Raw genomic sequence first — 10,872 nt, forward strand, 5'->3', positions numbered from 1 at the left:
CCCACCGCCCGCCCTGTCCCTGGTTCCCGGGAACGGGCTGTGGGAGGCTTAAACTCTGGTCAGGCTGGTTCTTCCCGCGACAGTTGCCGCCGCCGGTCGGGTTTCCCGCCGCCGTGTCGCTGTGCCTTAATGCTGGCCCTGGCCGCAGAGAGAGGAGTGAGAAACCCTCCTCAGGCAACGGTTAAATGACTGGGCCTAAAGGAAAGATTCCCGCTCAAAGCCCTTAGCAGGTTTTAGTTAACACATTACTGTACAGTAGAAGTGTTAAGAGCTAGAGCTTGCCTGCACTCCCATAATTGTTTTCTTTATCGTTGGTTTATTACAAGTTTTATTAAACATTTTTCAAAATCAAACATAATTGTCAGATGTTCTTTGTGCTTGTGGCATGCAGTGCTCATAATTTTGCACTTTTTGTGAGTAAAATGCAAATTCAACAAGAGGAATGATTCTATGTTCACCTGAAAGAAGGGATGGGGTCCCAAATATGGCAAAGACTTGAGTGAGCCTGCCAAGTATTTGGTAGACACCAGGTGCTGGTGTTTATCTGATGATATGGGAGGGGAAAAACTCATGATAGCAAGCTGTGAAACAAAGTTGTGGGCCTTATCTTGAGTGAAAGTTATAGAAAAATCTGTGCAAGTGGTGTGCAAGGAAAAAGAATTTGAAAAACTCTTCATTGGATTCTCCTTTTACAGTTAAGTAGCTTTGAGGTCCTAGCTTTTAAGACTCAACAATTCAGAGAGCACAAAATAGTTACACATGTTTAAAAGAGTAGATGTTGAGCCTTCTGTGTTTTCCCGTCCCAGACTTTTCCATGAAATGTAGAGAACTAAACATTCTGGTCTTTGGACATGAAGGACAGAGTTTCTTGCTTTTTTTTTTTTATTCTTGTAACTCTGTAAGAGAAAAAAATGATAGCTGTGATAGGTTCACAGTAGTTCTCAATGCAGACACCTGGCACCAGAAATTTCAGTTTTTCCAGCACAAACCAAAATATTTTTCTGTGGCATTTTGGTGCATTAGAATCACCCAGAAGTTGTGTTTGGGGTTTTTATTTTCCTCTGCAGTACTCACAGTTGCTAACATGTTAGGAAGTTGCAATATTGTTACATGCTTATGATTTCAAGATGTGTAATTTCCCACTTTTTTTTGTCTCCCAGCAAGTATTCAGTCTATTAGAAAAAGCTTGGTCCGGTTCCCCTGTGCAGTTCACTTGGCAGAAAACTTTGGGGAATTTCCTTGCTGTAACAGGGTAAGATTACAAATATTTATTGCATTTGTCCGTAGAAATCACTAATGAAGAAAGAGAATTATTCTGTACGTTAATCTTTTTTTTAGAGGTGATCGTGCTGTGAAAATTTTTGATCGTCATGGTCAGAAGAGAAATGAAATCAGCTTACCGGGGTAGGTACTAAAATGGGTTTAAATTATTTTCTTTGTTGTTTTCCTTAAAAATGCGTCTCTTCTGGTGAGGTGCTTATACAATGTGAGAACTCTGTAGGAAGAGATGCTATCTCTGGTGTACATACCTGGAAAAGAAGACAGACTGATGAGCATGTGTGGAATCAGAGACAGTAAAAGGTGAACTCATAGTGAGCTATCAAGGATAGTCAGAAAAATGTTCTTCTGCCCACAGCACTCCTTATTAATAATAAACTCAATCTACTTAATTAGAATGTTAGAAAAAGACCTATCATATTAAGAAAGAACATAATGAGGTTGTTTACAGTGTACCTGTATGATGCTGATTGAGACTCCATTCTTGCTACTGTTTGTTTTCTAGTTATTTGTTATCATAACCTTACTGAGGACACTGCTTGTGTCACTGACATAATGTATGCACTGGCATTTTTACTTTAGATCGAGAGTGTACCTTGGAAGTGAATCTCAGTCTTTTTCCTGCTTATCACACTTCGGTTCACATCGGAGAGTGGTTTTGAAATGTACAAACTGGATTCCTTTTAGAAGAAATTTTAAAAGTGGTGTACTTTGGAAGATGCAGTCTAGCTGCTAAAAGGCAATCAGTCCATAGGAACAGGCTAGTTATGGTCCAGAGGGAACCATAACCATAATATATTTTTGGTCTATAAATCTGCTTTAATTGGACACCATCACTACCTGTTGTAGCAATAGTTTCATTTGTGTACTCATTTCTTTTTAATATTTTGCTTTGAATAATATGTTGTAAACAGCACTGTTTCCAATTCACTAGAGACTGGATAAGTCTGCTATGCTCTTCATTCTGGGAACTATTTGCAAGCAGATGTTTTTCCTGCTTCTACTTAAGTTTCTTGTCCAAGCTTGTTAATGCTTGTTGAGCTATGAGAAAAATAATCTGAACACTGAATAGCCTCTAACAAGATAAAACCTTACAGGGTTTCACTGTCTTCTGAAAATCAAGGTGGCAGTATTTCAAGTACTAGAATGTAGGTAGCAGTCTCTTTTTGTGACCTTCCTCTCAGCCTCTGTCATTTTGATGAGATTTAAGTAAGAGTGTGGTTGCTATTGAAACCACAGATCAATTTGTCATGGATTTGCTTGGGAGGGAAAAGGAAGGACAGGGACTTAAACTGGATAATTCTGACTGTTTCTGTACACTCGCAAATGTATTTTAACATTGTTAGTGAAAGTCTCCTTTTTTTGTTTCTTTAGTAACTGTGTTGCTATGGACTGGGATAAGGATGGAGATACTTTAGCAATAATCACAGACAAATCTAGTGCCATTTTTCTGTGGGATGCAAATACAAACAAAACAAGCCAAGTAGACAGTGGCATGAGGTAAGAAAGGTTTTTTAAGTGTGTATTTGAAGACTTGGACCATTCTGAGCTGCTGCTCTTGATGCTCTCTCTTCAATCATCTTAGAAGCTGATGCAAAAGTAGAATGATACAGTATGTTTTTAACTTATTTAAATCATAGGACATCATATTCATGCTTTGTAATCTTTGTTTTCTCTCTGTGTGTAGAGTATATGTTGTGTTTAACCTGTAAAATCCAATAGTCGTGCAACTGCTTGAGAAGCCTCATACTTCATCTGTTATTCCAGAAACAGGAATGAGTGCTGGCACGTGAACCACAGACCCATTCGTGTGGTGTAAGACCATTCATATCTTCTAGCTTTCAAGTCCAACTTGAGACTTCCAGTGTAATGAAGATAAACGTGCAACTGGTGTACCTTGAGTCACCCTCCAAAAGGAGCTTTTCTGTTTGTCTATTAAGTGTATGGAGAGATTCGTAGACAACTAGGTTAGAATCTGTCCCATTTCCTTCCGTGAGGTCTTCTGTGAAATTTCTTCTTTGTATTCTTCCTAAAAAGCTTTTTTTAAAAGTCTTGTTGATGTGGAGGATATACTGCAAAGATACTCTTTTTATTGGAGTCCTCATAGCACCTGTGCTGTTAAACTAATACGCTACAGTTTGTTGCCGAATTCTTTTTGGTATGATTTGCTGCTTTTGAAGTGTTTGTTGTGAGTGGGACTTTTGAGATTGGTAGGGAATTTGTTTCTTTTTTAATTGTCAACAATGCCAAAGACTCCAGAGAGCTTCTTTTCAGTGTTTCCCCTTTGTGGTAGCAACAAGGGTGGGTATTTTTTTTTAGTATCTGCACTGGCTACACTCTCTCTGAAGTATTTCACACAGGTAAAAGGGAGCTTAAAGTAAAGGAAGTTATTTTAGTGACGCCAGGGGTTTTTTTGCCCTTAGATTTATAAAGGGACTGAAATGCTATTCACAAAGCAGACTGGTTTGGGATGGGAGGAGATATCTAAGGCTCTCCTACTCTAAGGTTCAAATCTGTACCTTTCTGAATTTGACCACAGACTTAAAATTCTCCTGAGGCCTACATAAAAATCAAACATTGGGTTAACAAATAAGCTTGGTTTAACAATTAAACTTCTAGCTTTTTTGAATCAATGAAATCTTTGAATCTTTGAAACATTCTGTCTATAAGAAAAAGAGTGGAAATGAATCTATCTCGTGTTTGTTAGGGCATTCACCTGAGCAGAGCAACAACTGACTCTACCTACTGTTACTATTTTATTTACTTGAGTTGAGACAAATGCGCCTTCTAATTTAACTCTTCATTTCTAAATTTCTTTTGTGTATGTTTTGGGGGTTTTTTTTGTTTTGTTGTTTTGAGTTTTTTTAAGTAGTCAAAAATACCAAAAATGGAGTGCTTTATCCATTAAATTAAAAAAATCAAGCTCAGCTGGAAAAAAACAGAGGGTGGGAAATATGTTGGTTTCTTTGAGGGTGTTTTTTTTCCAGATTTAGTTTGAAAACTCTGTCTGGAATATGGAAGTATTCAATATTCCTATTAACAGGTACACTTGTGCATTGTAAAATTCATCTGGAATATTGGATATTTGATTATGGGATATTTCCATATGTTACAGCCTGACATCACAGAATCATTAAGGTTGGAAAGGACCTCTAAGATCATCAAGTCCAACCGTCAACCTAATACCACCATGCCCACTAAACCGTGTCCCAAAATGCAATATTCACACGCTTCTTGAATACCTCCAGGGATGGTGACTCCACCACCTCCCTGGACAGCCTGTTCCAGTGCCTGACTACTCTTTCAGTAAAGAAATTTTTCCTAATAACCAATCTGAACCTCCCTTGGTACAACTTGAGGTCATTTCCACTTGTCCTGTCACTAGCTACATGGAAGAAGAGACCAACACCCACCTCTCTACAACCTCCTTTCAGGTAGTTGTAGAGGATGATAAGGTCTCCCCTCAGTCTCCTCTCCTCCAGACTAAACAATCCCAGTTCCCTCAGCTGCTCTTCATAAGGCTTGTTCTCCAGACCCTTCACCAGCTTCATTGCCCTTCTCTGGACACACTCCAGTGCCTCAGTGCCCTTCTTGTAGTGAGGGGCCCAAAACTGAACACAGAACTCAAGGTGTGGCCTTACCAGCGCCAAGTACAGTGGGACAATCACTTCCCTACTCCTGCTGGCCACAATATTTCTGATACAAGCCAGGACGCTATATTGACCGTTGACCAATACCCCCAGGTCCTTTTCTGCCTATGTGTGTGCATTTAAACTGAGATTAAACTGTACTGAAACAAAAAATGATTTCTATATGTTATTCAATTCCTGAAAAAGTGAAAGAATTGCCACTTTGCACAAAATATGGAGTGACTTAACCTATACATGATTTAATGAAGTTGTTTTGAAGATTGTTTGTCAGTAGAATGTTGTCACATGTTAGAAAACAGTTTCAAAACAAGCAAATGATCATACATACACATGGGAAATTTAAAGTGATTACTTCTTCCTACTGTCTAGTTAATTATATGTAGCATTACATAGACATCTGGTTTAGGTATCCATGGATTACTCAGTTATTTCTTAGTCATTACATTTTTGTCATTTTATTAGTTATTTCATCAACAAGATGCATTTTTAGCACAGATGTTATAATGATTGTTGTTTATAAACTTCTGGTAGAATACATTAACTTTGTCTTTAATTATTTTTTTTTTCTTTGAAGTTTTCCCAAGTAGGGATTTGGGGATTTTTGATAGGTCAGTTTTAAACTATAGCTATTTATATAATCAAAGTAATTTATGAAGATGTATATAGATGTTATATGGTGTGAACAAATACACTATATTGTACCTCCTTTTCCTGTGTGAACAAATACTGGGGGCAGAAGGAGAGTAATTTGCCAATATGAAAGCAAAAAAGTGCATAGAAGGTACTTACCAGAATGGAGTATGTAGTTATTGCAGTTCTTTCATGGTCTTTCTCTCTAATATCTGAGGTAAATTGCTTACTGGAGGCAGTCTTGTTAGAACAATATATACATAAATCAATTTAAGTGCCTAATCCTTCTTTTGTCACAGTGTTATAGTTTAAGCGGAATAAGCACTAAGACATATAAACAGTGTGATAATGAGGCTTTTCTGGTATCCTTCTCTTTTTGAAATTAGAAAAGCACAAATAAAACTCCTCACATGCAAACCAAATATATATTGGAGGTCATTTCCTGTGTCAGTTTATGTCTGAAACTTGTTTTAAATTGCTATTGCATGCTTATAGTAAAATTTAAAAAGATGGGAGAAACATTGATGGAAGTAACTGCACTAATTAGAAAATTCTGATTAACAAAACTGTTTTGCTTGAGGTGGTGGTGTTTGGGGTTTTTTTGTAAATGTGATGTATAGTATTTATCTGTGTACCCTTAAATATACACCAAAATAGGCCTTGCTGTGTCTGAAACTTCAAGTTCAAATGGCTTTTTCTAACTTTCTTATTGCATTGACTAGAACTAGTGCTGTTCACTTGGACAAAATAACCATGCAGAAAATGACTGGGAAATTTCATGTACTTCCATGGTATCTTTGAGTGTTTTTTTAAACTGCATGTTTGGCCAAATTACCCATGATTCCATCAAGGACCATTGATGTTTGCAGACACGTTTCTTTCTGTAAAAGTCTTATTACATTACCTCATACAACTTTTTATTACTTTCACTGTTTCGTGCATGCTTAAATAATTCTGATACTTGTAGGGAACATTTGCTTAATTTAAAAATTCTGCTTTGTCTATGTGATTTTGTAGAACTTCAAAAGAAATATACAAAATAGTTTTGTATGTAAGCACATGAAAAGAATCTGTACAAAGTAAAATTTTTCTTTACTTTAGGGATGCAATGTCTTTCTTACTATGGTCTCGAGTTGGAACTTTACTTGCTGTTGGAACAACAAAGGGAAACTTACTTATATATAACTGTCAGACTTCTCGCAAGATTCCTGTTCTTGGTATGCTTTGTTTTGAAACTAAGCTTGCACATGTGTAAGTGGAATTTTGCTAATATACTTAGATTCCTTTTTAGTTCTATATATGAACGTGCAAGTAAAAAATACTCAACTTGCACCTTCTGTTTTGTTGTACTTAACAGAGTAGTTTTAGAGTATAGTAAACTAAAAATGCATATACACATACGTGATACTGCTTCATGGGAATCTTGTGTTGCCTTTCTTGCTTTACTTGTTGCTTTCTTCCTTTCTTGCTGTCCTTTGCAAACGATTTGTCTGGTTGTTCTTTTTGCAAAGTTACTTTTTCTTACCTGCTTAGAATACCTCTGGGCAGAAAGGTTAAAGATATAGCACAGTCCCCAGAAATTTGATGCAAAGAAAAGAAAGAACAGGAGCTGCACAAGTTCCTATAAGGTCAACAGACTTCCATGTGGGAGTAGAAGATTTTAAAAAAAATACTCTTGAATTTGTAATTCCTCTGATAAGTTTTTTCATATTCTGACAGTATGTGTTTGAGTGGACAGATAGAGCATGTTTCCATCCCATGTTTTTTTTTGTGCTTGTGTGCTTTTGTGTTGTATAGGTATCTTTCTTTTTCAGGGAAGCACACTAAGCGGATTACTTGTGGTTGTTGGAGCACTGAAAACCTTCTGGCTCTAGGCGGTGAAGACAAAATGATTACTATAAGCAATCAGGAAGGGGATACTATAAGACAGGTAATATTTATAACTCCCATTTGTTTTTAAGGCATACATCAGTATATCTGGTTCCTGAGAAAGCTGACACCTATGGGAGCTTATGCCTTTTCGAACCCATGGCTTTCAGGGACCAGGAGCCTTTCAAATCCTCTTGAAGAATGAGGACATATCTAACAGTCTGAGCCTCTGCATTACGCAATGTGATTTATGATACTGGGAGTCTCTGCAATTCTGTTGTGGTCCTGCCTAAACAAGCTTCTCTCATCCTTGATCCTGATCCACATCTGTTACAATGATCCTATGAGTGCAGTCTTACATTGTCTTGCAAGCAGTAGCACAGGACATCTCTCACATGACTCTTTACAAGGTCTATAGGAAGTACTTTTAGTGTTGGTTTTGCTCTAGATTTGTTGAACTAAGATCTTGCCTCTGATATGCAAGGATTACTCCTAGGCTGGACCTGTCTTGCACTGCTGAGAAGCTGATTCCAGTGCTGCTTCTGAGTACTCTCAGATTCTCTAATCAAACTGTCTGTTTACAGTCCCTCCAAGCAGTGACAGTTGCTGCATAATGTGCAAATGAATGTAATTCACTTTTTAATCTTGAATGTTTCACTCAAGATTTTCAAAGAACAAATCTTTCATAGTTCATCTCATACACTTCCATCTTTGTCTGAAGAACACCATTTATTAGGGTATAACTGCTTTAACTAGCTGGCTTAGGAAGTAGAAGCAGTGTAGATGAGACAGCAGAGACCTAAGCAAGACTTGCTTATGATGTTTTGTAACCTCATATTGACTACATAAGCAACTAGATTGCTATCACTACCTAAACCAGGTCAGGTATGTCCATATTAAAATGCATTGTAAATCTTAACCTGTATGCCTTATTTTTGGTCTTCCTCCTTTGAATTTGCATGGGAGTGACCTTGTTTGTATTGCTGCAGTTAGTCTGTATACTGTCTGTATGATATCATCTTTCAAGTCTTCTTCCTCATCTGGATCTTATATTCTCTATTTGATGTTGTATTTCTAACTGTTTCCTAGGTTTTTTTTCAGTATATTCCGTGATAGAATGACATTATCCAAACTGAGGTCAAGTTCTCTCCAACGTTTTTCTTTGTTTTGGCAGTAAATGCCATAACAACTCTATCTATCTTTAACACTAAAATGTACAGGGCAGGAATAATGCAATTATTTATTGTCAGTATGTGCTACAATAACTGTTGATTTCTCAATCTGAACTTCTTTATTACAGACCTCAGTGAGCTCAGATCCCAGTGATATGCAGTTCTCAGTTATGAAGACTGATGAAAGAATATCAACCAGGGAAAGCACAGTAAGAAGTGAATATAAAATACTGCAAAAAGTGTTAATCTTATGTTTCAGGGTTTGTGCTAGCAACCAGTGTGGGGCCAGGAAGCAATTTGTTCCTCCTTGACTTAAAATTCTATATTGAAGAGGTTTTTTTTTTCCCCAAAACCTGCCTTTAGAGTGAAGCCATACTCCTTTGTTCATTAACGATGTGTTCAGGAAAAGTGCAGTGGTTAGCAATTTGACAGGTAACAGAGCAGTTTTGCAGTGGTAGTTAACATAATAGATGGAGATGTGTGCAGATGTGTAAAGAAATACATACAATATAAATACACAACAGTATATACAATTCAGCAGATGGAATTGGAGCGTGACTCTCAAAGTTGCAGAGATGCTGCCTTTCAGAGGGCAGATTTTCAGCTATTGGTTTTGGGAAAGTTTTCATCTTACACAAACCTCAGCATTAGTGAAACTTAAAGCCCCAGTGTTAGTCTTCTGGTGTGAGCATTATCCCATTTGTCTAAATGGCTACAGTTTCATTGCCTTCACTGCCATTTGAGTGAGTTGAAGTCTGTCAGATCGATCAGTGCTGAAGTACAGGAAAATGGGGTAATGATAACTATTAGCAGAGCATATTATTAAATGTTCAACAATGAAAGAACAAGACAAGAAATAGAAAATCAATGGATAGAAAGGTGGCATGATGTTACAGTTTGTCCAGATCTATACACTGTATATGTTGTAGAACGTAATTAAATTCTCCCAGTCAGAGATTTAATATATAGAGTATAGGGATCAAGAAATAGTTGTTCCCTGTGCTTACATTGGCATGGACCTGAAGAAGTTTTTTTTGCCTCTCTGTGTGGAGTAAAATGTTTTCTGCTTCCTAGGGAAATTTGATCAGCAGATACTTTGAAAACGCAACAACTGAGCACTTCAGCCTTGATTTCTTCTTCTGCTTTCTGGGGCATCCAGTAGCCTAGGCTTTGCAGGTTTTTTATTACAGCTCTCAAGTTTGCTGTAAAATGTTAGGGAACATTCTGCAGTTCTGTAGTTCTTGGTGTTTGTACTTGGATGGTTTGTCAGCATCTCCAAACCACATAGCATTTATTGTCCAGGTGTCTGTTGTTGTGGTAGGGCTTGGCTCGATAATGATCGATTCCAGGCTGTTAGTTATGACTTCAGGAAAAAATCAAACAAACAAACTGCAAGTTGGATCAAAATAAGTAGTACTAGTGTTAACATCTTGCACTGCAACATAAAGTAATTACTCTAATTTCTTAGAAGAGTTTAAGAACATTCTTAAATACTTAAGTAATTCTTAAATTTCTTAAATACAGTATTTCTTAAATACTTCATCATTAAGGTGCAATGGAATTATAAGCAAACTGTTTTAAAAGGCAGAAAGAATACTTTTGATATTTGGGGTAAGCTTAGGAGTCATAGGTCAGAATTTGAGTTTTTAATTCTGGATTAATGGATTTTTAGGTCAACATATGCCTTTTTTTCTCAGTTTGAAAATACCAACTTTGTATTTCATTTTTCGAGCGTTTATTTTAGGAATAAACCATTGTCTCTTCTTTTAGACGAGAGCTGGAGCAGAAGGTAATGTAAAGTAAACTTGTAAATAGCCCTTCAAAGTATCTTTGTCAAAGAAGAAGGTGAAATGAGCTGCTCCTCCTTACTTTTTCTAAAATGAGTGTTTTACTCTTGCCTGACAATAACACACACTAGTAAGAAAAAGAATCTTTTTAAAAAAAACAAAGTTCAACCTGTCTTCCACTATGAAGTCCAGCATCTCTATGGGATTCATCAGATAAAACACAGTAACCTAGACTGATATCAAACTGTTAATATTGCATGCTTAATACACTTTGAATTCCTTTTGGAATTGTCTTTCTGTGAAATCTCAGCAAGTTACCTGAAATAGCAGTGTTGTGGTAGCCTGCCCTTCAACCTCCCAGATAAAAATTCTGTGGATCAAAAACCACTTCGTAGTTCAAATGAGAGTATTCCAACAGGATAACTCCATGTAACCTGCTGGCTTTTCCTTTGAGGAAATGGACCTGGCTTAATGCTTCTGTAGGGA

At 37.1% G+C, this 10,872-nt stretch overlaps 1 protein-coding gene across 1 annotated transcript in view; it reads left to right on the top strand.

The window, feature by feature from the left end:
- The window catches only part of WDR19 (WD repeat domain 19), a 42,727-nt gene that overhangs the window by 283 nt on the left and 31,572 nt on the right, over positions 1 to 10,872 (top strand). The window contains exons 2-7 of the mRNA XM_010180635.1: positions 1,161 to 1,252; positions 1,339 to 1,404; positions 2,653 to 2,778; positions 6,660 to 6,775; positions 7,373 to 7,488; positions 8,728 to 8,808. Of these exons, the coding sequence (XP_010178937.1) occupies positions 1,161 to 1,252; positions 1,339 to 1,404; positions 2,653 to 2,778; positions 6,660 to 6,775; positions 7,373 to 7,488; positions 8,728 to 8,808 (597 nt within the window). The remainder of the gene's footprint in view (positions 1 to 1,160; positions 1,253 to 1,338; positions 1,405 to 2,652; positions 2,779 to 6,659; positions 6,776 to 7,372; positions 7,489 to 8,727; positions 8,809 to 10,872) is intronic.

The sequence above is a fragment of the Mesitornis unicolor genome, unplaced genomic scaffold (assembly GCF_000695765.1).
Source record: "Mesitornis unicolor isolate BGI_N332 unplaced genomic scaffold, ASM69576v1 scaffold11330, whole genome shotgun sequence".
Taxonomy (NCBI): domain Eukaryota; kingdom Metazoa; phylum Chordata; class Aves; order Mesitornithiformes; family Mesitornithidae; genus Mesitornis; species Mesitornis unicolor.